The following is a 25931-nucleotide window of genomic DNA, read 5'->3' as shown; positions in this document are numbered from 1 at the left end:
AGGGATGGGGAAAGGCAGAGAGTTGGTACTATGTTAACCAATTCAGGAACCCTTTATGGGGAATTTGTAATGTTTTAAAAGGCAAGGATTTCTCAGGCAGACATTTTCAGAGTAACTTCTGTATGTGACATTCTCTCTCTGTTTGGGCCACAGTGAAGAGGGAAGCTGCTCCAACCCCCCCTCCTCCCCAGACCAAACCTGCCTTGAGTGAAGAAGAGCTGGAAAAGAAGTCCACAGCTATCATAGAGGAGTACCTACACATCAACGACATGAAGGTACATTACATTTATACCCATGCAGATCATTGGAGAGACTTGCCTACATATCAACCACACACAGATATGCAACAGTTGAATAATACATACTCTAGCTAGTTGGCCACATGGTGGCAATTGAAAATGGCTTTCCATGTAAATGATATACATTTTTACATTTTAGTCATTTAGCAGACGCTCTTATCCAGAGCGACTTAGTTTTTTAGTGAGTGCATACATTTTCATACTGGCCCCCCGTGGGAGTCGAACCCACAACCCTTGCGTTGCAAACGCCATGCTCTACCAACTGAGCTACAACAAAACATTTTTTTGAAACATGTTTTTATTACTGAAACACTGCCCTACTTTAGAGGAGTAAAACTAAACTTTTAATCCTGTTTCCCCTCCGGCGCTGTAGGAGGCGCTGCAGTGTGTAGTGGAGATGAACAGCACCCCGCTGCTCTTTGTGTTTGTACGAAGCGGTCTGGAGTCCACTCTGGAGCGCAGCCCCATCGCCAGAGAACGCATGGGCCTGCTGCTGCACCAGCTGTACAAGGCAGGCACCCTCCCCAAAGAGCAGTACTACAGAGGGTCAGTCACCTCAGAGAGAGTCTGTGTTTTCTGCCCTTGGAACAACACTACACACAAATGAGTTGTGAAACATTGAATATGTGAAAAGTGTCGTAGTGGACCACTAGTATATTGACCTTTTTTATTTTCTAGATAAAGTCTATCTGATGAATCTGAGTGATTGATTTGGTGTGTGTTATGTTTGTGTGTGTGTTGTGTTATAATGTGTGTGTGTTATAATGTTTGTGTGTGTGTGTCTCAACAGGCTTCAGGAGATACTGGAGGTGGCGGAGGACATGGTCATAGACATCCCCCACATCTGGCTCTACCTGGCTGAGCTCATCACCCCTATGCTCCACGAAGGAGGCATCCCCATGGGACAGCTCTTCAAGTCAGTCCCAGGCTTCATTCTAGGCCTCTACTAATAATAACTCTATTCAATCAGTCAGTATCCTCTATATTAAGATGTGACCTACTGACCTTGTTTTGACCTATGACCCTGTAGGGAGATATCCAAGCCCCTGGTTCCTCAGGGGACGGCTGGAGTTCTACTTGTCCAGATCCTCACCCTACTCTGCAAAGGAATGGTACGTTCTCTCACTACCCAACCTGTAAAGGAGATGGTGCTTTATGTTTTCATATCTGTCCAGGCATCTAGATTACCTATTGATGTTTGAATCCTATGCAAATGTCATGTTTGTGGATCCAAAGTGTTTTAAATGGAACCTACTCTATCCGTCTACCTCAGAGCCATAAAAAGGCAGGCACCATGTGGAGGGAGGCGGGGCTTAGCTGGAAAGACTTTCTGCCTGAGGACGAGGACGCCAACAAGTTTGTGACAGAAGAGGTCAGAGGTCATGACCCTGTAGGGATTGAAAGCAGATTCACCATATAGGATTGACCCTTTTTGAACTGATAGACAAATATGAAATAATAGTCCATTATTAATGGTAGACTCAGTGAAATGACTTTGCCACGAGCAGCACCACAGATATTGAGATGAGCGGGATGCAAGACTTCGCTCTCACACGGTCACAGGATCTGTGCATGTGCACGGATTCGCTTCACACACTTACAGCCAGGGGACCAAAACAGCTGAGGTTGAGCCTCAAGCTTTAACACTCTCACTGCTGTTTACTTTGTGCATCTACGTCATACAGCTGAGTCTACCTTTAGATAAATCGATCAAATTTCAATCAAATGTGTTTATATAGTCTTACTTGCATCAACAGTTGTCCCAAAGTGCTTTAAGGGCTTTCCAGACAGGAAGCGGCAGCAGAGTTGCCCATTCATTTTCAATGGCGCTAGGCAGGAGACGTTATTCTAGGCGTAGCGATCTGCGGTGCTCGTGCATGTGAAAGCCGCTCAGCCGAAGCAGAGAAAATAGGAATCTGCTCTATTTTGGCAAACCTTGCTCCGCCCCATCGCTTCCTGTCTGGATAGCCCATAACATTAATTATGGGAAGTTTCACTCTCTTGTTGTGTGTGTTCCCTCTGAATGCAGAATGTGGAGTTCACCCTGGGAGGAGGACGAGGAGATGATGATGACGATGATGATGAGACAGAGAAGAGCAGTAAGAAGGAGCTGAGCTCAGAGGAGCTGACCAAACAGCTGGACAGACTCATACAGGACAAGGCTGAAAACCAGAGGATCTACGATTGGGTCGAGGTATGACGTGTGAGAGGGAGAGTGTCCACTCACCCAATGAATATTTTGGTTTGCTTTTGGTTCCTTGTGCAGTACTACCAATAGACTCAGTTACAGTGCATTTGGAAAGTATTCAGACCCCTTTACTTTTTCTGCATTTTGTTATATTACAGCCTTATTCTAAAATGGATGAAATTGTTTTTTCCCCTCATCAATCTCTACACAATACCCCATAATTATTTTGCACATTTATAAAAAATAAAAAACTGATATCACATTTACGTAAGTATTCAGACCCTTTACTCAGTAATTTGTTGAAGCACCTTTGGCAGCAAATACAGCCTCGAGTCTTCTTGGGTATGACGCTACAAGCTTAGCACACCTGTATTTGGGGAGTTTCTCCCATTCTTCTCTGCAGATCCTCTCAAGCTCTGTCAGGTTGGATGGGGAGTGTCGCTGCACAGCTATTTTCAGGACTCTCCAGAGATGTTAGATCGGTTTCAAGTCCGGGGTCTGACTGGGCCACTCAAGCACATTCAGAGACTTGTCCCGAAGCCACTCCTGCATTGTCTTGGCTGTGTGCTTTGGTTCGTTGTCCTGTTGGAAGGTGAACCTTCGCCCCAGTCTGAGGTCCTGAGCGCTCTGGAGCAGGTTTTCATCATCTCTCTGTACTTTGCTCCATTCATCTTTCCCTCGATCCTAACTAGTCTCCCAGTCCCTGCCACTGAAAAACATCCCCACAGCATGATGGCCACTCTACCATAAAGGCCTGATTGGTGGAGTGCTGCAGAGATGGTTGTGTGTCAGAGTGACCAATGCCCTTCTCCCCCGATTGCTCAGTTTGGTCGGGCGGCCAGCTCTAGGAAGAGTCTTGGTGGTTCCAAACTTCTTCCATTTAAGAATGATGGAGGCCACAGTGTTCTTGGACATTCAATGCTGCCGAAATGTTTTGGTACCCTTCTTCGTCAGATCTGTGCCTCGACACAATCCTGTCTCAGAGCTCTACGGACAATTCCTTTGACCTCATGGCTTGGTTTTTGCTCTGACATGCACTGTCAACTGTGGGACCTTATATAGACAGGTGTGTGCCTTTTCCAAATCATGTCCAATCAATTGAATTTACCACAGGTGGACTCCAATCAAGTTGTAGAAACATCTCAAGGATGATCAATGGAAACAGGATGCACCTGAGCTCAATTTCGAGTCTCATAGCAAAGGGTCTGAATACATATGTAAATAAGGTATTTCTGTTTTCGCTTTGTCATTATAAGGTATTGTGTGTAGATTTAATTTAAAAAAGAAAAAAAATATTCCATTTTAGAATAAGGCTGTAATGTAACAAAATGTGGAGAAGGGGTCTGAATACTTTCCAAATACACTGTATATATTGTCCCCATTGGTCCTTGTTGTATATCCCACTGATATGTGTTGATGTGACTGTGCCCTCCCTCTTTAGGCTAACCTGGACAAGACGCAGATGTCCTCCAACGTGTTTGTCAGAGCAGTCATGACAGCCATCTGCCAGTCGGCCATCATCTGTGAGTTACCCTACCTTTATTGCTACCACCTCTCAATCCAACAATGTTTCAGGAAAACCCTCCACTCTAATACTCTTTTCACACTACTTAGCAGCTCTGTACCGATGCATAGTTGCTGGAACCGTGCTGGAAAGGACAATGTGGAAATAATAATATATCCGAGCCAACACATTATGGCTCAGATCACTCCAAACGCATCATCATGATGATGTGGCCGGTGACACTTTGCTTCTTGAAAGTACAATATCTTGAAAACATGACTGTTGACATGCAAAACATTTTGGGACTGTATCAATAGTGGACTAATGTAAGAAACAAATACCAAAATATAGTTTTTGACCTCTCCCTCTCTGCCCGCAGGTGAGAACCCTTACAAGTTGGATGCGAGGGTGATCACCCGGAGGGCCAAGCTGCTCCACAAGTACCTGAAGGATGAGCAGAAGGAGCTGCAGGCTCTCTACGCTCTGCAGGCCCTCATGGTGGAGATGGAGCAACCTGCCAGTGAGTGAGATGCACAATGACTTCAGTCACTCTCCTCTCTGTTTCCCTATGTGTCAAGTCTCTTTGGCAGTTTTTTACATGCTGAAGACTCTATTTTGTCCTGTGTTTGTCTCCCAATTTTAGCCTTTTTTCTTCCTTTTTTTCCATAGGGGTTATTTGACCGAGGGGTGTGGTTGACCAATTTGTCTCCTAGATTAGTTATTTTTGTGTACATTGTGTATTGAAATACTGTCTCCCTCCCCTTCCATTGTGTTGACATCCTGTCTCCCTCCCCTTCCATTGTGTTGACATCCTGTCTTCCTCCCCTTCCGTTGTGTTGACATCCTCTCTCCCTTCCGTTGTGTTGACATCCTCTCTCCCTCCCCTTCCGTTGTGTTGACATCCTCTCTCCCTTCCCTTACATTGTGTTGACATCCTGTCTCCCTCCCCTTCCATTGTGTTGACATCCTCTCTCCCTCCCCTTCCGTTGTGTTGACATCCTGTCTCCCTCCCCTTCCATTGTGTTGACATCCTCTCTCCCTCCCCTTCCGTTGTGTTGACATCCTGTCTTCCTCCCCTTCCGTTGTGTTGACATCCTCTCTCCCTTCCCTTACATTGTGTTGACATCCTGTCTCCCTCCCCTTCCATTGTGTTGACATCCTCTCTCCCTCCCCTTACATTGTGTTGACATCCTGTCTCCCTCCCCTTCCATTGTGTTGACATCCTCTCTCCCTCCCCTTCCGTTGTGTTGACATCCTCTCTCCCTCCCCTTCCATTGTGTTGACATCCTGTCTTCCTCCCCTTCCGTTGTGTTGACATCCTCTCTCCCTCCCCTTCCGTTGTGTTGACATCCTCTCTCCCTCCCCTTCCGTTGTGTTGACATCCTCTCTCCCTTCCGTTGTGTTGACATCCTCTCTCCCTCCCCTTACATTGTGTTGACATCCTGTCTCCCTCCCCTTACATTGTGTTGACATCCTGTCTTCCTCCTTTCTTGTAGACCTGCTGCGGATGTTCTTTGACACGCTGTACGACGAGGACGTGATCAAAGAGGAGGCCTTCTACAAGTGGGAGTCCAGCAAGGACCCCACTGAGATGCAGGGCAAGGGTGTGGCCCTGAAGTCCGTCACCGCCTTCTTCACCTGGCTCCGTGAGGCAGAGGACGAGGAGTCTGACAACAGCTAGGACCTGCTCACCAGCGCGCCCTGGACACTGGGAGAACCTGGAGGAGAAACGAGAACATGCTGTCTGATGATTCAGGAACATGGGGCTGTTAGAATCAACAAAATCCTTCTGCATAAAAAGGAAAAAAATCAGCTAGGAGATTCTACTACGGATTGAAAATGCAATCATTTTTTGTTTTATTTTCATTTTTGTTTATTTTGCGCTGCTGAATGTCTTTGAACTAAAATGAACTAAATTGAGAAACTAATTGCGAGAGAATGATAAGCGTAACAACAAGCTGTAGGGGTGGCTGTTTACTTCAGTGTTTTGAGGTTTTATTCCTTGTTTTAAAGGCGTCACGTTGCCGTAGCAACACTATTCATGATGTTTAGCAAAACAACAAAGAAAGTCCACAACAGACAGCGAACTAATAAAGGCTGCTCATATATATATTTTTGATTACATCATATATCCTGTTGAATGAGACATGATGGCCATCATGTCGTATGTACGATTCTACATGACTCTGTCAGTGATTTAGCTCTTTATTTTTGAGTAGGATGATTGGCATGTTTTTTTTTTTTTATATAAAAGAAAATCTATGTAAAGAAAAGTGGACAAGCTGGAGCTCATTTTCTTTGAACATTTCAGTTGGGAGTCTGAGACTCCTGTGGACTTCCTGTCTATGGACTATGGAAGTCCTGGGATTGGTGGAGAGGGACTGGGGAGCGATGGAGAATGACCTTTTGCTGCTGGGGGTCACAATGCTTCCTTATGGCCATGCTCGCCAACCCTAATTTGTCCTGTGTTACTTTACTCCTACACTTAAAACTGGGGCTGGAAAGGGAGAACGGTCTTGAAACGATGTGGATTTTTAAAAAAAAGAATCATAATTCAAACTTGAAAGGTGTGTGTGTGTGTGTATATATAGAAATCAACTTTAAAAAAGCAATTTCAAAAAGAGAAAAAAAGAACGTTCACAGTACGTTATCCTTAGGCCTTTCTGCTTCCGTTTAGTGGAAATGCATTTCAGGAGACTTATGTAATATATGACCTTTCTTTCAAAAATAAAAATGCTAATGTTATGCCATGAATATTTTTTTCTGAAGCAAAGTGGCAGTTCTCTGTATTTATATTTTTCTCTCCTCAGCTAGCAGGTGCTTGTAATTATCCACCTGAAGTCATTGATTACAATTTAATTGAATCTTTTGTAAATACTTTTTTGCTTTACTTTGAAGTATTTAATTAAGAAAATGAATGCCTCTTTTCATATCCGAAACTGGAAAAGATAATAAAGAACATTGCAAATAAGAAAACATTTTATTTTATTTTATTTTTATCAAGAGAGGGGAGGACTGAAATCCTACATGTAGTTTCACAGTAATGTCAGATTTCAAACTTTCGTCCCCCCTGTTGTCCTACAAAAAGAAACAAAGCCTTTACTGTACATTTTTGTTTTTTGTCCTGTGGAATGAGGAAGCTGACTGCATTGTGTAAGTCTCACCCAATCAGAACACGGGTATGCGGCTCCGCCGCTGAGAAATTGCATTTGTTTGTTTTCATTGTCTCCACTTCTAAAGTTCTCCCATCTGCAGAGTTGTGTGTTCTGACTTCTCTTTTGTGCAGAAGTTCCATCTGTGTAGATCGAGGGTGGAAGAGGTGACTAGACCTTAATCCTACACAACAGATTTGTAAAGTCTGACCAATGTTACAGGTCAGTCATGATAGTAGAGATGTTTCAGGCCCCCTGTACTCAACCTATTCACCTTTTGTGTGTGCTCTGAGCACTCCTCATCCTAGTCCTCACTACTTATATGGGTGTAACACACTATATTTGATCTCCATTTTATCACAATTCGGGCTCCTTTTCAGTTCTGTTTGTGAGGAGTACCTGGTTAATGGGATGGGGCTGTAGTTTTGGATATATTGGTAGGTAGAGGTTTTGAGATTTAGGTTTACTGAACACAATCATTAAAACAAAGTTAAGATTCAAGCATTCTCATATCGTAGTTAGTAATGGGTCTGTCTGATGACCGCGGTGGAAAAGGTGGCGGTCACAGACCAACAAGTTCCTGGGAGGGCTGAGTGCCAAGGCTGTCTGTGAACAGTGTAACGCCACCAAGGGCAACAAGGTCACCTCCATACTGCGCTGGGTCAAAGATGCAGGTACTGTCCAACCACTACACACTACACACATCCCGCCATGACTGTCCTAAGTAACAAACTCACTCAAACTACAACCTCCAACTTTGAGCATATCTTGGATCTAACTACGAGCAAGATTGATAGAGCTAAAGTTCTACACGCTGTGCTTCTGTCGGTCTCTCTCTTTCTCTCCTTTCCCTACTCTCATCCCTCTATCCCCCTGTCTGACCTGTCAGTACTCCCCTCTCAGGTCTCTTATCCCTTCCTGTCTGACCTTATGTCCAGTACTCTCCTCCTCTCAGGTCTCTCATCCCTCTATCCCTTCCTGTCTGATCTTATGTCCAGTACTCTCCTCCTCTCAGGTCTCTTATCCCCCCTGTCTGACCTTATGTCCAGTACTCTCCTCCTCTCAGGTCTCTTATCCCTTCCTGTCTGACCTTATGTCCAGTACTCCCCTCCTCTCAGGTCTCTCATCCCTCTATCCCTTCCTGTCTGATCTTATGTCCAGTACTCTCCTCCTCTCAGGTCTCTCATCCCTCTATCCCGCCCTGTCTGATCTTATGTCCAGTACTCTCCTCCTCTCAGGTCTCTTATCCCCCCTGTCTGACCTTATGTCCAGTACTCTCCTCCTCTCAGGTAAATCTGTACTGACTTGGCCTACCAGATGGTCCATAACATCCCTGACATAGAGGCTTACACTGCAGCAGCACCTTTTCATCCTCCTACAACGCACTCAAAAAACTCTTCCTCTCCACTTAATTTTTTGCCTTTTAATTTGATGATCAAAAGGCCTCCTCGTGAAATAGTTGAATGTTGTCTTCTGTGATAAACAGAAATCCTTCCTCTACCTTGTCTGTCCCCTTGATAGAAAATGTTCTGAATGGTAATGAAGGGGGAAATCCTCCCTGGCCGCTCTATATTTAATCCTGTTCATTCTGTTAACCCTTTGACCACTCCAGATAGTTGACAGCAGAGTTGGCAGCTCTTAGAGCCAGATTCCCTAGAAAACATTCAATCTCACACACTTCAATACACTACCTATAATGATGACATTCAACCTTACGCCCTCTTCAATGCACAACTTATGCAGACAACATTCAACCTCGTGCCCTCTTCAATACACTACTTATAATGAAGACATTCAACCTCGTGCCCTCTTCAATACACTACTTATAATGAAGACATTCAACCTCGTGCCCTCTTCAATACACTACTTATAATGAAGACATTCAACCTCGTGCCCTCTTCAATACACTACTTATAATGAAGACATTCAACCTCGTGCCCTCTTCAATACACTACTTATAATGAAGACATTCAACCTCGTGCCCTCTTCAATACACTACTTATAATGAAGACATTCAACCTCGTGCCCTCTTCAATACACTACTTATAATGAAGACATTCAACCTCGTGCCCTCTTCAATACACTACTTATAATGAAGACATTCAACCTCGTGCCCTCTTCAATACACTACTTATGAAGACAACGTTCAACCTCGTGCCTTCTTCAATACACTACTTATGAAGACAACGTTCAACCTCATGCCTTCTTCAATACTCTACCTATAATGAAGACAACAGAGGTCTCTTTCATGTATGTACTCACTGTAATTTTACACCGCTGTAACCTTATCCCGGTGAACATTTTGTATTTTACCTCTGTTATTGGCTTATCTCGCCTGACTGTTACAGGAACCATTCTCTCCCCTGCTGACATGTTGATCCTTCAGTTACTGTCATGGTCTTATCTTTAGCCTCCTTTTATCCTTCACAATCAACAGGTTCCTCCCAGTTTTCAAAGACGGCTAACCAACAGATAAGCTAAAGAGGCCTAATAGGGCAGTACAGTATATGAGGCACTGGGGAAGACTCTCTGTGTCCCAAATGGCATCCTATTCCCTAGGCCAGGGTTTCCCAAACTGTCCTGTGGTCCCCCCCTGGGTGCACGTTTTGGTTTTTACCCTAGCACTACACAGCTGATTCAGGTTTGTTCATTGCTTTCATAATCACTAGAGGGAGCCATCTCACCATCTATGTGACTGCACATTATTGGAGATGTGAGTGCATAACACCTCTGCCTGTGTATTGCAGGGCTGTCTGCTCCCAAGGACATGAGTTTTGAGCTGTACAGGGACCCCAGCATGGAGCTGTCTATTCCAGGCATGGGGGAGGCAGCATCCTCAACAGAAAACCCAAGGCTCATACTGGTGAAGGGTAAGCACCAGCTAGTCAGTCAGTCAACCAACCAGCTAGTCAGTCACTCAATCAGTCAGTCAACCAACCAATGATTCAGTCACTCAATCAGTCAGTCAACCAACCAATGATTCAGTCACTCCATCATTCAATCAGTCAATCAGTGGCAGTGTATTCCAAGGACCGGTTGGCACACCTCCTCACAGGCACTAAAGATAACACCTACATTGCCCACGTGATGGCACATGCCTCCTGCCTGGGCCCGCATGCCACTCGCTGTAAATCCCCCCGCAGTAACACAGCGCCAACACACCCTGCCCTCACCCTCACCACCACCCTCACCACCGCTGTTATCACTACTCACACTACTCAGGGTTTGATGCTGTTGCTCTCTGCGTGTACGTTCATAAATGAGTGTGTGTGATTTGAGTGTTAAGACGTGTCATGTTGAAAGTCTGTGTAGTGAGAGTGTGTGGGAGTATATGTAAAAAATCAAGTTGTCGTAATTATATGCATACATGATTAACTGTTGTGTGTGTTTGCAGCTTTCCCCCAGAGGAGAGCCCTTCATCCATGCAGTCCATTGGACTCTATTACGTAAGTCATCATGAGTCCTTTATCCCCCAGTCTACTGTGTTATTAATGATCTACTCATTTATTATCCCATTTATGATTTGTGTGTGTGTTTGTTCCCGATTGTATTAGCAGATCCGAGGTCAGTGTTTATAGTGTGTTTAGTGGATGCTCTGTTCCCACACATTCCCTGTTAGTGTGCCTTTGATCATCTGCTACAGTCTGTTCATCAATAAAGTGATTCATAAAAGCAATCTAATAATGCCTGAGTAGGTGTTTTAATCTGTGGGAGATCAGGTGTTTTATGCACCTGTATTTTCAAATAGGTGTAGAGAGTGTAATGTGCTTGACTTCAGTCTTTCTAGTGGAAAGGCCATGAAATCACAGAGAAAATGTGGTGTGTGTGTGTGTCTCATTTAGTCTTAATTACTTGTGTCTGCTTGTGAGAACACACTGGTGTTGGTTGTCAGTCACCACAGGTGTTGGTTCTCGGTCTCTACATTTGATATATTTTCGTTCGGTGGGTCTATTGCTGAAGGTGCCAACCACGGTTTGGACAGAATCCATGGGGAGATCCCAAAGATACTAAATGGTGTGTGGCCTATGGTCACTATCAGTCAGTTTTATGACCTGCCATTACAAATTATTGTGGCTGGGGAGGGCTGGAAAATATTCCTCTGTTTCTCTGAGGGGTGATCAGAGAGAAGAACTGTCCTCTCTTTAGACATCGTCATGGAAACTCTGAAACTGTCCATCGTGGCCCTGTGTCTGCTGGAGGTTTTGGGTTCAACCACCGCCAAAGGTAAGAGACCCACCTGACACACCTTTACTGTGGATGGTCACCTGACCTGACTTAGCTCTTCTCCTTCTCTTCTCATCAACTTACTTCTAGACAACCACTGTTACTTTCTTCTGTGTTGTGTTTGTCATTATATTCACTATTTTCATTGGTTTCTACTTTCCTTCTTCTCTCCTCTCAAACCTTCTCTCTCTCCTTTCACAAACATATCTCCTCACTCCATCCTCATACTCTCTCTCTCACTTGATCTCGTTCTTCTCCTACTCTTCCCTCTGCTTGATCTCCTCTCTCTTGTCTTAAACTTCTAAACTCTTAATGCCCTCTCTCTCTTCTCTCACTCCTCTGTTCATCCTCCTCTCTCACTTTGCTACACAAGTTCTCCTGAATCTGCCAAAACAACAAAGTAGGAAACAACTACTATATGCAGTCCTGATTGAAACCCATTACATTATGTAACTGAAGCCCTGTCTGTAGCCTCCTATCTATAGTATGTTACTGTAGCCTCCTATCTACAGTATGTTACTGTAGCCTCCTATCTACAGTATGTTACTGTAGCCTCCTATCTATAGTATGTTACTGTAGCCTCCTATCTATAGTATATTACTGTAGCCTCCTATCTACAGTATGTTACTGTAGCCCCTATCTACAGTATGTTTCTGTAGCCTCCTATCTACACTATGTTACTGTAGCCTCCTATCTATAGTATGTTACTGTAGCCTCCTATCTACAGTATGTTACTGTAGCCTCCTATCTACAGTATGTTACTGTAGCCTCCTATCTATAGTATGTTTCTGTAGCCTCCTATCTATAGTATGTTACTGTAGCCTCCTATCTACAGTATGTTACTGTAGCCTCCTATCTACAGTATGTTACTGTAGCCTCCTATCTACAGTATGTTTAGTTGGAGGAGATAAAAGGCCAGGCTAGTGAAGTATGATAGTCTACACTATATGGCTCCTGGAGCCTGACCAAAGACCAGTCCATAGGGTGTTCATCTCTATCCCCTCTGATCTCTCTCTTCACACACTCTCTCAAAGTCCGCTCAAAGTAGATTATATAAAATATTACAGAAGTGAAAACATTTGTATTTGTACATTGCTGAAATGTTTGAAAAGTGTTGAGAGCTAGAGGAGTTCAGATAAGTGTGTTTTTGATAAGTGTGTTTTAGATAAGTATGTTTTAGATAAGTGTGTGTCCCTGCCCCAGTTGAGGAGGAGAACCCAGAGTTCTGGAGGGTCCAGGGTGCCAAGGCTTTGCAGGCGGCGCTGAACAGGAAATTGAACACCAATGTGGCCAAAAACATCATGCTCTTCCTGGGTGACGGTGAGTGACCAATCACCGTCCAAACCTCACATCAGTGGTGTAAGCGATGTAAATATGAACATTACAAAAATGTATTAAACGTACACAAATCGTACATAACAAATATATTGAGTAAAACTCATTCGAAGCCTCCTTTTCCAGCCTATTCTAATTCACCAGTTACAGTGCAGTTCAACCCCAGAGTATTTCTCTGTGCCATTCTCCCCAAGGTATGGGCATTACCACCATCACAGCAGCTCGAATCCTCAAGGGCCAGATGCACAACCAGTCTGGAGAGGAGACAGTGATGACCATGGACACTTTCCCCCATGCGGGCCTCCTCAAGGTACACACACACACACACACAGAGGAAGAGATTGCGTCTGTTGTGTATTGATGTGTATAATGATGTATACTACCGTTCAAAAGTTTTGGGTCACTTAGAAATGTCCTTGTTTTTGAAAGAAAAGCTATTTTTCTGTCCATTAAAATAACATAAAATTGATCAGAAATACAGTGTAGACATTGTTAATGTTGTAAATGGCTATTGTAGCTGGAAACGGCTGATTTTTAATGGAATATCTACATAGGCGTACAGAGGCCCATTATCAGCAACCATCAGTCCTGTGTTCCAATGGCACGTTGTGTTTGCTAATCCAAGTTTATCATTTTAAAAGGCTAATTGATCATTAGAAAACCATTTTGCAATTATGTTAGCACAGCTGAAAACTGTTGTGCTTGATACTAGTTGAGTATTGTCACGCCCTGACCTTGGAGATCCCTTTTATTCTCTAGTTGGTTAGGTCACGATGTGATTTGGGTGTCCATTCTAGGTTTTCTATTTCTTTGTTGGCCGGGTGTGGTTCCCAATCAGAGGCAGCTGTCGATCGTTGTCTCTGATTGGGGATCATACTTAGGCAGCCTTTTTCCCACCTTAGTTTGTGGGATCTTGTTTCTGGTTAGTAGCTGTGTAGCCTGCAGAACTTTACGTTTGTTTGTATTTTGTTGTTTGATCTGTGTTCAGCTAATAAATTATAATGTTCGCCTACCACGCTGCACCTTGGTCCGAGCCGTCAATCAACGAGCGTGACAGAAGATCCCACCACAAACGGACCAAGCAGCGTGGCCAGGAGGAGCAGACATGCTGGGGCACACGGGGTGGTTGGCGAAGCAGCAGGAGACCCTGAAAGGGCTGACTGTGGAGGAGGAGGAGGCCGCTATGATAGAGGCCCTCCAAGACCTGCAGCTCAGCACTCTGAGAGAGGAGACCACCACCTTACGGGGGCTGATAGCTAAGAGGGAGCAGGAGATCTCCCTTCAGAGGGAGGCGCTGCAGGAGGCCCACAGGGATAAGGAGTCAGTGGATGCACTGAGAGAGGAGCTGGCCAGGCAACAGGAGGAGCTGAGAGAGGTGTTAACCCTCCAGCAGCAGAGAGCTCAGTCCTTAGAGCAGAGGTTGGCGGAGCCAGGTTTCAGACCAGAGCCAACTCCCTGCACTCGCGTTAAGGAGCGTGGGACCGTTCAGGCACCCTGTTATGCGGTGATACGCACTGTGTCTCCAGTGCGCATTCACAACCCGGTGCGCTTGGTGCCCGCGCCCCGCACTTGCCGGGCTAAAGTGAGCGTCCAGCCAGGACGGGTTGTGCCTGCTCCTCGCACCAAACCAGTGGTGCGTGTCCCCAGCCCGGTACGGCCCGTGCCTGCTCCTCGCACCAGACCAGTGGTGCGTGTCTCCAGTCTGGTACGGCCCGTGCCTGCTCCTCGCACCAAACCAGTGGTGCGTGTCCCCAGTCCGGTACGGCCCGTTCCAGCGCCACGCACCCGACATCCAGCGAGGGTCCTCTGCTCCAGTCCGGTGCCAGAATAGTCCGCTCCACCGGTGCCTAGTCCAGCTCCGGTCAGCTGCTCCAGTCCGGTGCCAGAATAGTCCGCTCCACCGGGGTCCAGTTCAGCTCCGGTCAGCGGCTCCACTCCAGTGCCAGAGTAGTCCGCTCCACCGGTGCCAAGTCCAGCTCCGGTTAGCTGCTCCACTCCAGTGCGGGAGCAGTCCGCTCCACCAGTGTCTAGTCCAGCTCCGGTTATCTGCTCTTCCCCCATGCCGTAGCCATCCGCTCCACCGAGGTCTGAGCCGGAGCCAGATGTCAACCCCTCTCCAGGGTTGGGGTCTCCCACACTAGGGTCCAGACAGGGCTTGGTGTATCGCGAGAGGACTGCCGGGCCGGAACCAGATGTCGGCCCCTCTCCGGGGTCGAGGGCTCCCACACCAGGGTCCAGACAGGGCTTGGTGCATCACGGGAGGACTGCTGGGCCGGGACCAGACATCAGCCCCTCTCCAGGGTCGAGGGCTCCCACACCAGGGTTCGGACAGGGTTTGGTGCATTGTGGGAGGACTGAGAGGGGAAGCATCGCGCCGGGGTCCAGAACGGACCGGGTGTGCAACGGGGAGGCAGGAAGGGAGACGAGGTTAATACCTATGTCGCACCCGGAGCCGCCACCGAGGCTAGATGCCCACCCGGACCCTCCCCTAATGAGTCAGGTTGTTGCGGCCGGAGTCCGCACCTTTGGGGGGTACTGTCACGCCCAAATCACCGGTGTGATTTCGGTGTCCATTCTAGGTTTTCTATTTCTTTGTTGGCCGGGTGTGGTTCCCAATCAGAGGCAGCTGTCGATCGTTGTCTCTGATTGAGGATCATACTTAGGCAGCCTTTTTCCCACCTTAGTATGTGGGATCTTGTTTCTGGTTAGTAGCTGTGTAGCCTGCAGAACTTTACGTTCGTTTGTATTTTGTTGTTTGATCTGTATTCAGTTAATAAATTATAATGTTCGCCTACCACGCTGCACCTTGGTCCGAGTCGTCAATCAACGAGCGTGACAAGTATCTGGAGCATCAGCAATTGTGGGTTCGATTACAGAATCAAAATGGCCAGAAACAAATAACTTTCTTCTAAAACTCGTCAATCTGTTCTTGTTCTGAGAAATGAAGGCTATTCCATGCGAGAAATTGCCAAGAAACTGAAGATCTCGTACAACGCTGTGTACAACTCTCTTCACACCAGTCTCAACGTCAACAGTGAAGAGGCGACTCCAGGATGCTGACCTTCTAGGCAGAGTTGCGAAGAAAAAGCCAGACTGGCCAATAAAAATAAAAGATTAAGATGGGCAGTCTGAGATATGGCTTTTTCTTTGCAACTCTGCCTAGAAGGTCAGCATCCCGGAGTCGCCTCTTCACTGTTGACGTTGAGACTGGTGTTTTGCTGGTACTATTTAATGAAGCTGCCAGTTGAGGACCTGTGAGGCGTCTGTTTCTCAAACTAGACATTCTAATGTATTTGTCCTCTTGCTCAGTTGTGCACCAGGGCCTCCCACTCCTCTTTCTATTCTGGTTAGAGCCAGTTTGCGCTGTTCTGTGACGGGAGTAGTACCCAGAGTTGTACGAGATCTTCAGTTTCTTGGCAATTTCTCGCATAGAATAGCCTTCATTTCTCAGAACAAGAATAGACTGACGAGTTTCAGAAGAAAGTTATTTGTTTCTGGCCATTTTGAGCCTGTAATCGAACCCACAATTGCTGATGTTCCAGATACTCAACTAGTCTCAAGAAGGCCAGTTTTATTGCTTCTTTAATCAGCACAACAGTTTTCAGCTGTGCTAACATAATTGCAGAAGGGTTTTCTAATGTCTCAATTAGCCTTTTTAAAATTATAAACTTGGATTAGCAAACACAACGTGCCATTGGAACACAGGACTGATGGTTGCTGATAATGGGCCTCTGTACGCCTATGTAGATATTCCATTAAAAATCAGCCGTTTCCAGCTACAATAGCCATTTACAACATTAACAATGTCTACACTGTATTTCTGATCAATTTGAAGTTATTTTAATGGACAAAATAATACATTTTCTTTTGAAAACAAGGACATTTCTAAGTGACCCCAAACTTTTGAACGGTAGTGTATGTATGAGGTGCAAGCTCATGCGTACATATGTGTCCTGTGTACTCATGCATTGATTTTTGATGTCCTGATGCAGGTGTGTAGTTTATTAATGTGTATTCCTTTCTATCCCTTAATGTCTGCATGTACTGTCTGTCTGCAGACGTACAGTGTTGACTTCCAGATCCCTGACAGTTCATCCACAGCCACAGCCTACCTCTGTGGTGTTAAGACCAACCTGAACACGGTCGGGGTGAACGCTGCTGCACGCAACGGAATCTGCAAGACCCAGAAGGGCAACGAGGTCACCTCCATTCTCAAGTGGGCCAAAGATGCTGGTAGGAACCATATCTCTGTCCAACTTCCCACATCACTAGGGCCCCGAGTTTGTCCTGATCCAGTTGACTTACCAGGAAAACCTTACAGCCGATAACTAGGGTCCAGAGTTTGTCCTGATCCAGTTGACTTATTAGGAAAACCTTACAGCCGATAACTAGGGTCCAGAGTTTGTCCTGGACAGGTTATATAATCAGGTGGGTGTTAGATACCGATACAAAGCACAAATAAACATGAGAGATAACAGTTGGCTAGATGTTCAGTTGTGTCGATCAGCACCCTCGATAGCTGGAGTCTGGGCCCTCTGGCTTCTCTGGTGATCAGGTGTTGTGGTCTGGTGTAATACTGTGCTGCTGATGGAGGCAGGTGAATGTTACCTTGACTGTTATCATGTGCCCTTATCACCAACCATAAATATATCATAACTCCACAGCCCTGACCCCTACAAAGAAAACTGATATCCTTTCAGAGAGAGAGCGAGAGAGAACTCAAAAGCAACCGTGTGTTTGATAGAGAGAGCAATATAGAAAGCGCTTCCAGCAGCAGTAAAACTGATGAATTGCTTGCTATGCGCATAGTAACTGTAAATATTCTAATTTCAATGCCGTATAATGTGATAGCTGACACACAAACACAGCCACATGGCTATATCACACATTAAATATACAGTTAGTATTCAAACCAAGGTAGAGTATTTTGATAGTCAACAAAGTTTGACGGAAAACTTTCTCCCTGACCCTCTCCCTCCCTCCTTCCTTCCTGATTTCCTCCTCTCCCACCTTTCTTCTTTCCTTACCTCTCACTCTTCCTCCTTCCCACCCTCATTCCCTCCTAGGTAAATCCGTTGGCATCGTCACGACAACGCGGGTCCAGCATGCCACTCCTGCCGCAACCTATGCCCACAGTGCCAGCAGGAAGTGGTACAGCGATGCAGACGTGCCCGCCTCCGCCAAGAAAGAAGGATGCACAGACATCGCCTCTCAGCTCCTCAACAACACTGACATTGATGTGAGCAGTCAGAACCCCTCTATTGACCCAGATAGTTATTGTTATTCATGTCCTCTAAGTTCCTCTATTGACCCAGAGAGTTATCGTTATTCATGGGCTCTCAGCTCCTTTATTGACCCAGAGAGTTATTGTTATTCATGCCCTCTCAGCTCCTCAACAACACTGACATTGATGTGAGCAGTCAGAACCCCTCTATTGACCCAGAGAGTTATCGTTATTCATTAGATCTCAGCTCCTCTATTGACCCAGAGAGTTATTATTATTCATGGGCTCTCAGCTCCTCTATTGACCCAGATAGTTATTGTTATTCATGGGCTCTCAGCTCCTCTATTGACCCAGAGAGTTATTGTTATTCATGGACTCTCAGCTCCTCTATTGACCCAGAGAGTTATTGTTATTCATGGGCTCTCAGCTCCTCTATTGACCCAGAGAGTTATTGTTATTCATGGGCTCTCAGCTCCTCTATTGACCCAGAGAGTTATTGTTATTCATGGTCTCAATGGGTCAACAGAGGAGCTGTGAGTCCATGAATAACAATAACTCTCTGGGTCAATAGAGGAGCTGAGAGACCATGAATAACAATAACTCTAAGCTCCTCTATTGACCCAAAGAGTTATTGTTATTCATGGCCTCTCAGCTTCTCCATTGACCCAGAGAGTTATAGTTATCTGGTTGGGAGCAAGCTGATCGCCTCACAGTTGTTATTGTTATTAAATATCAACCCTGACCATGAACATGAATGATGTGTCCGTCTCCAGGTGATCATCGGCGGGGGGAGGAAGTACATGACCCCTAAGGGCACCTGGGACCCAGAGTACCCCCGAGACATGGCCTCCAGTGGCAAGAGACAGGACGGACGCCACCTCATCTCTGAGTGGCAGAAGATGAAAGTCGGAAAGGTAGAGAGAGAAAAAAACAGTGGAACAATAAATTGACACACAACATTGGTTAATTCAGGCACAAATTTGCCCAAAGACGTGTATTCAGACTGCCCCTCTCTCTCTCCTTCTCTGTCTGTATGTCTGCCTGCCTGTCTGTCTGTCTGTCTGCCTGCTTGCCTGTGTGTGTGACAGGTGGCTCGTTACGTGTGGAACAGGACTGACTTTGACGCTGTGGACCCTGACACCACTGACTACCTTATGGGTAAAAGATTGTAGTATTCGGTCAATTCTTCTGTGTATTCTGGAAAGTTGGGTATTTGAAGGTCACAACAAACATTACTGCTGATGTTTCCTGTATATCAATAGACACTGGGGTGTCCTTGGTTGTTTCACTTTCTTACACTTTGCAATAGAGTACCTGATCCTGCCTTATCTATTCTTACATCACTTAGCCTACATACAGTGGGGAGAACAAGTATTTGATACACTGCCGATTTTGCAGGTTTTCCTACTTACAAAGCATGTAGAGGTCTGTAATTTTTATCATAGGTACACTTCAACTGTGAGAGACGGAATCTAAAACAAAAATCCAAAAAATCACATTGTATGATTTTTAAGTAATTAATTTCCATTTTATTGCATGACATAAGTATTTGATCACCAACCAACCAGTAAGAATTCCGGCTCTCACAGACCTGTTAGTTTTTCTTTAAGAAGCCCTCCTGTTCTCCACTCATTACCTGTATTAACTGCACCTGTTTGAACTCGTTACCTGTATAAAAGACACCTGTCCACACACTCAATCAAACAGACTCCAACCTCTCCACAATGGCCAAGACCAGAGAGCCGTGTTAAGGACATCAGGGATAAAATTGTAGACCTGCACAAGGCTGGGATGGGCTACAGGACAATAGGCAAGCAGCTTGGTGAGAAGGCAACAACTGTTGGCGCAATTATTAGAAAATGGAAGAAGTTCAAGATGACGGTCAATCACCCTCGGTCTGGGGCTCCATGCAAGATTTCACCTTGTGGGGCATCAAAGATCATGAGGAAGGTGAGGGATCAGCCCAGAACTACACGGCAGGACCTGGTCAATGACCTGAAGAGAGCTGGGACCACAGTCTCAAAGAAAACCATTAGTAACACACTACGCCGTCATGGATTAAAATCCTGCAGCGCACGCAAGGTCCCCCTGCTCAAGCCAGCGCATGTCCAGGCCCATCTGAAGTTTGCCAATGACCATCTGGATGATCCAAAGGAGAAATGGGAGAAGGTCATGTGGTCTGATGAGACAAAAATAGAGCTTTTTGGTCTAAACTCCACTCGCCGTGTTTGGAGGAAGAAGAAGGATGAGTACAACCCCAAGAACACCATCCCAACCGTGAAGCATGGAGGTGGAAACATCATTCTTTGGGGATGCTTTTCTGCAAAGGGGACAGGACGACTGCACCGTATTGAGGGGAGGATGGATGGGGCCATGTATCGCGAGATCTTGGCCAACAACCTCCTTCCCTCAGTAAGAGCATTGAAGATGGGTCGTGGCTGGGTCTTCCAGCATGACAACGACCCGAAACACACAGCCAGGGCAACTAAGGAGTGGCTACGTAAGAAGCATCTCAAGGTCCTGGAGTGGCCTAGCCAGTCTCCAGACCTGAACCCAATAGAAAATCTTTGGAGGGAGCTGAAAGTCCGTATCGCCCAGCGACAGCCCCGAAACCTGAAGGATCTGGAGAAGGTCTGTATGGAGGAGTGGGCCAAAATCCCTGCTGCAGTGTGTGCAAACCTGGTCAAGACCTACAGGAAACGTATGATCTCTGTAATTGCAAACAAAGGTTTCTGTACCAAATATTAAGTTCTGCTTTTCTGATGTATCAAATACTTATGTCATGCAATAAAATGCAAATTAATTACTTAAAAATCATACAATGTGATTTTCTGGATTTTTGTTTTAGATTCTGTCTCTCACAGTTGAAGTGTACCTATGATAAAAATTACAGACCTCTACATGCTTTGTAAGTAGGAAAACCTGCAAAATCGGCAGTGTATCAAATACTTGTTCTCCCCACTGTATATGTATTGTGAACATTGACTAAGATGATACTGACCCATTTTATCACACATAACATTTTTACCGGCTGAAGCGTATTGATTACGCTCTACAACTTTTTTATTTTCTTACCTTACCTGATCAACCCTGTTCCCTGCAGCCCTGTTTGAGCCTGGTGACCTGCGCTTCGACGTGGAGAGAGACCCCACCATGGACCCGTCCATCGCTGAGACCACAGAAAAGGCCATCCGCATCCTCAGCAAAAACCCCAAGGGATTCTTCCTCCTGGTTGAAGGTGAGCAAAGGGTTAACCAAGCTGTCAGTCAAAGAATCCATCCATTAACCAAATCCCAACGGGTTTCTCCTTAAAATAGGTGCACGGTTGTTTGTTAAAATATAATCAATCTATTGATCGAATAATCACACCACTTGCTTATATAATTGAACACCAAGATGCATTGGTTTCAATGTGTGTGTACCCGTATTTTTGAATCTTGAGTCAATATAGAGGTTAGTTAGTTGCTGTTCTGATGCTATGTGTGCCTCTCAGCAAGACGGTTAGGGACTGCAGTGCACTACATGTATCTGCAGACTGTAGTAGGATCTGCATGTACCTGCATGTGTTTGCCACAGTGTGAGGACGTCACGAATTCAGCCGAAGCTGCCCCTCCTCCTTGCTCGAGCAGGTTTCGGCGTTCGTCGTCACCGGCTTACTAGCCACTACCGCTCCATTTATCATCACTCCACTTGTCTTGTCTTGTCAATCACACACACCTGGGACTCATTCCCTCATTAGCCTGTGTATAAGTGTTCCCTCTGCCCCCTTGTCCTTTGTGAGTGATTGTTTGTTGTGAGAGTGGGTAGCTCGGTTGAGCTACTCTTTACTTGTATGCAGCCAAGGTTGATTTTCCCTTGTGCTAGTTTTGTTCTGTCGCTATATGCGCTACAGTATTGTACACTGAATAAACTTTTGATTTCAGTGTTTTACCTCCTGCGCCTGACTCTGTCATTCACACCTCATCACAGAGGAGGGGGAACATTATGTTGTGATGCGACATATTACTGTTCCACAGCGGTGGCTCTTGGACCCAGGCCCTCATCCATCCTACCTTTAATCTGAGGCACCACCCTGGGACCTGATTGTGCTGTTGAGCGTCTTGCATCTACAACAATGGGTTTTAAATAACACATAGCAGCAGGCTTTAAATAGAGCTGGGCATATGGTGCACTGTACCCTCTCCTCCTGCTCCCTGGGGACCCAACATATTAGCCCAACTCCTCTCCACTTTCTGACTGCACTGATGAGAGGAGAGCAGGAGCTAGGTTGGTTTTAATTGGCTAAGTTACACGTGTAGTAGTGTCATTTCAACTTTATTTCAACATTATTCCAATGTTATTAGTGTTGTTTTTATTTGAATACCAGGAGCCAGTGTGTCACGACTTCCGCCGAGGCTGCCTCCCCTCCTTGTTCGGGCAGGTTTTGGCGTTCGACGTCACCGGCTTACTAGCTACTGCCGATCCATTTATCATCACTCCATTTGTCTTGTCTTATCAATCACACACACCTGGTCCTTATCCCTCATTAGTCATTGTATAAGTGTTCCCTCTGCTTCCTTGTCTGTGTGGGTGATTGTTTGTAGTGAGCTGTGTGTAGCTCGGTTGAGCTACACTTACCTTGTTGTTGCCAGGGTAGAATTTTCCCCTGTGCCTATGTATTATTGGATTCTACCGTTTCAGTGTATTTGCCAGGGATGAGAGTTTCCCCTGTGCCTGTTTCGTTGATTGCTATTTGAGCGCATTTGTGTGTCAACAAACGAATATACGCTGTATTCGGTGATTACCCACCTGCGCCTGACTCCTTTCATCACACAGTGGCTCCTTGTCCCTTACACACAGACCTAGGGTCAGCTTACCTTCCCCCAATCTTAACCTTAAATCATTAGAGATGACACCAAAATACTGATCTTAGATCAGTGTTTATGGGTAACTTCATCCTTCTCTTTCTCTCTCTGTGTGTCAGGTGGGCGTATCGACCAGGGCCACCATGCCAGCAGAGCCTCCATGGCGTTGCACGAGACGGTTGCCTTTGACAACGCTGTCGCCAAGGGCCTGGAGCTGACCAATGAGGAGGAGACTCTCACCCTGGTGACAGCTGACCACTCCCACGCCTTCACCTTCAACGGATACCCCTTCAGAGGGCAAAGCATTCTGGGTAAGCAATGACCTCACAGAAACAACTTTCTGCATGGATTATGGTTGATGGTTTTCCCCATAGAGTTAGAGTTGGTTATTTTAGTCCTCATTCTGATTATAGGGCTTTTGCACTTCAGTGTTTTTATAATTAAAGGAATGTTTGGACAACAGTTTTTGGTGGTTCCATGATTAGAAGTTTGGGTCAGGTCATGCTAAATTCATGAAATTACCAATAGTTTAATTGGTTTAGTAATGCTCTTATGTAGTGAAGCAGTAGGCATTTCTCCTCCCTTTACATACACACACACACCCCTCCTCTGTGGACAGGACGTCCTAATTCTGCCACCTCTCCCCCCACCTTTCTGCTCTGCACCTTCCTTCCCCAAGGTGTCACACCTCACAGCTGTGATGACATCAGAGGTGGTGGTGGTGTGCTCCACTAGACTGCCTCAGCCTCCATCTGGGAGACGCCACTGGCACTTTGACATTTCCTCTCCCCTGCAATTACAGAGGAAAACAAACAGCTTAGATCGTTCCCTCCCCTTTCCACCTCTCCCTCCCTCTATCACTTCCTCTGAGACTCCCCAGCGTTCAGGCCTCCCTCCCTCCCTCCCTCTCCTCTCCTCCCTCCCTCCGCCTCTCCCTCTCTCTCTCTGTGGCTCCCCATTGTTCAGCCCTCTCTCTCGCTCTCTCTCTGTCTCTCTCTCTCTCTCTGTCTCTCTCTCTGTCTGTGTCTGTGTGTGTGTGTGTGGCTCCCCAGTGGTCCAGCCTCCCAGGTCTTGGTGATTAATGCAGTAGTGAAACACTGAGCAGTTCATCAGTAGGGGCTGGAAAGTCTAACATCTAATCTGTCTGGAGACAACCTGCTCGACCCCTAACTCCCTCGGGACACACTCCTCTCTCACTGTGTGTGTAAGACCTTTAAATTGTGATTAATCCCGCTGTGTGTCTCCCACCTCTCACAGGGAAATCTCCTCTGTATGGGAAGGATATGCTGCCTTACACAACCCTGATGTACGGAAACGGCCCTGGATACAAAGTCGTAGACAACAAGCGTCCTGACATCCGTAAAGTGGACACAAGTAAGAAACCAAAACTATCTTCTGTTCTTGTATAGCTTTCCTCTCTGTACTCTCCTCCCTTCTCCTTTGACCTTCTTGATAAATATCACTCCTGCAGAATGTTTATCTCTCCAGTCAATATTCACATATGTATTCACCATTTACATATTTATTCACCTTGGTCAGAGTCGAAGGACTACGTGCAGCTGTCTGCGGTGCCCCTGGACACTGAGACCCATGGTGGGGAGGATGTGGCGGTGCTGGCCCGCGGCCCCATGGCCCACCTCTTCCATGGGGTCCAGGAGCAGAGTTACCTTGCCCACGCCATGGCCTACGCTGGCTGTGTGGGACGGGACCTCAGGCACTGTGAAGGTAGACCTCAACACACCAACACCAAGAGGATCCTTGTCACTACTACTGATGATGATAGGAACAGTGCACCATCCCAGGTATCCTCCATCTCTCTGGTCACTGCCCTACTGGCTGCCCTGCTGCACTGAGAGACTGGTGGAGAAGAGGGAGGGAGGGAGAGAAAGCGAGAATGAAAGAGATCCATCTGTTTTGCTACTCCTCTTAAACAAAGAAATGTGCTCTGCACCAAAATGATTTTGTCAAATTATGTAAATTATGAGAATACTCTAATTTGTATATGTTTATATTTAAATAAATTATATATTTGCTGCTAATGAAAAGTATATGGACTAGAAGATGAGCATTCTGCCAACTTTGTCTTCATTTCAGCTCTGAGTCAATAATAACACATTGGTTAGTCAGAGAAAAGTGCTGTAGGCCTATTTAGTGGTGTGAGGAAACCATAGAAGGATTAGGATTGGGGAATGACTAGTTCCCTCCTGGCGGCCAAAGCCGTTTGATCTCCTATTCTAATTTCTACGTCGCTAATTGAGGGTCGAGGGCGGCAAGTGTTTGATGACATTACTACAGCAGGTCATTAATAATGCACAATATTTTAAGATCCCATATTTCTGTCCCATAATGACAGATTGTTGTAATTATTGTGTACAGCTGTTGCAGAGTTGAGCTATTACGAGTGACATGACCCTCTAATTTTTAAAGCATCAGGTCATCGTTCCCTTTCTAGACACCCTTCCAACTACTGTCATTGTATTTATGTGTAATTGTATAATCCACCATCCGCGTAGGCTACTTGTCGAGCAAATAAGAGGACCACAATGGAAATAAATCTGTAGACTACTTGTGTGTTTTGTGTAGCCTACTGTGTATTGTGAAATAACATCCATTCATTCACCACGCCGTCCTTTCCTATTGTAATGATCCAACTGCTATCTCAGACAAGCCTATTACAATAGTCAGTTGGATCCTTGAGCTATTCATTGATTTGCAATATAGCCTAAGCAAATCTGTCTCGTGCGTCTGGCTTCAAACCGCATCACCCCTCTGCACCGCGCAACATGCCTTCTCTCGACTCAGGTGCTGTTACACAATACGGCCTTTTGGTGCCGCTACAATACAAAGAAAACAGCTCTGCGGCATGTTGTGTGTGATAACTTCAGGTTGCTGCAAATGTGATATGTTGCGAAATCGAGACAGATTGCGCAACGGTGGGTGAAAGGTATTGGACAGGTAGGACAATAGCTTTCAAAGGAGGGTGAAAAAGGTATAGAGGAAAAAACAACAACAACGAGCTCCTACACTCTAAAAATTAGGGGTTCAACAAGGGTTCTTCGGTCCTCAAAGTTCCTTGAAGAACCTTAGGGTTTTTGGCACTGAAATATGGCCACAAAAGGTTCTTCCAAGAACCCCATAGGAGGTTGGGTTAATCAAGGAAC

At 45.7% G+C, this 25931-nt stretch overlaps 2 protein-coding genes across 2 annotated transcripts in view; both read left to right on the top strand.

Moving 5' to 3' along the window:
* Positions 1-6969, top strand: part of LOC121566997 (eukaryotic translation initiation factor 4 gamma 1-like) — a 45355-nt gene extending 38386 nt beyond the window's left edge. The window contains exons 23-31 of the mRNA XM_045211557.1: positions 154-275; positions 673-845; positions 1090-1215; positions 1330-1411; positions 1573-1671; positions 2329-2493; positions 3929-4010; positions 4371-4511; positions 5488-6969. Coding sequence (XP_045067492.1) covers positions 154-275; positions 673-845; positions 1090-1215; positions 1330-1411; positions 1573-1671; positions 2329-2493; positions 3929-4010; positions 4371-4511; positions 5488-5672 — 1175 coding nt within the window. The 3' untranslated portion in view covers positions 5673-6969. The remainder of the gene's footprint in view (positions 1-153; positions 276-672; positions 846-1089; positions 1216-1329; positions 1412-1572; positions 1672-2328; positions 2494-3928; positions 4011-4370; positions 4512-5487) is intronic.
* A 4305-nt stretch (positions 6970-11274) lies between these two features.
* alp3 (alkaline phosphatase 3) lies at positions 11275-25337 on the top strand. Its single transcript, XM_041877120.1, has 11 exons — positions 11275-11367; positions 12571-12687; positions 12897-13012; positions 16761-16935; positions 17769-17941; positions 18700-18840; positions 19015-19084; positions 21030-21164; positions 22890-23081; positions 24028-24144; positions 24310-25337. The coding sequence occupies exons 1-11, from the start codon at positions 11298-11300 to the stop codon at positions 24621-24623; spliced, it is 1620 nt and encodes a 539-aa protein (XP_041733054.1). The 5' UTR covers positions 11275-11297; the 3' UTR covers positions 24624-25337.
* Positions 25338-25931: the final 594 nt, after the last annotated feature.

Source organism: Coregonus clupeaformis, chromosome 5 (genome assembly GCF_020615455.1).
Source record: "Coregonus clupeaformis isolate EN_2021a chromosome 5, ASM2061545v1, whole genome shotgun sequence".
NCBI classification, from domain to species: domain Eukaryota; kingdom Metazoa; phylum Chordata; class Actinopteri; order Salmoniformes; family Salmonidae; genus Coregonus; species Coregonus clupeaformis.
This window is presented reverse-complemented; position numbering and strand designations above follow the sequence as displayed.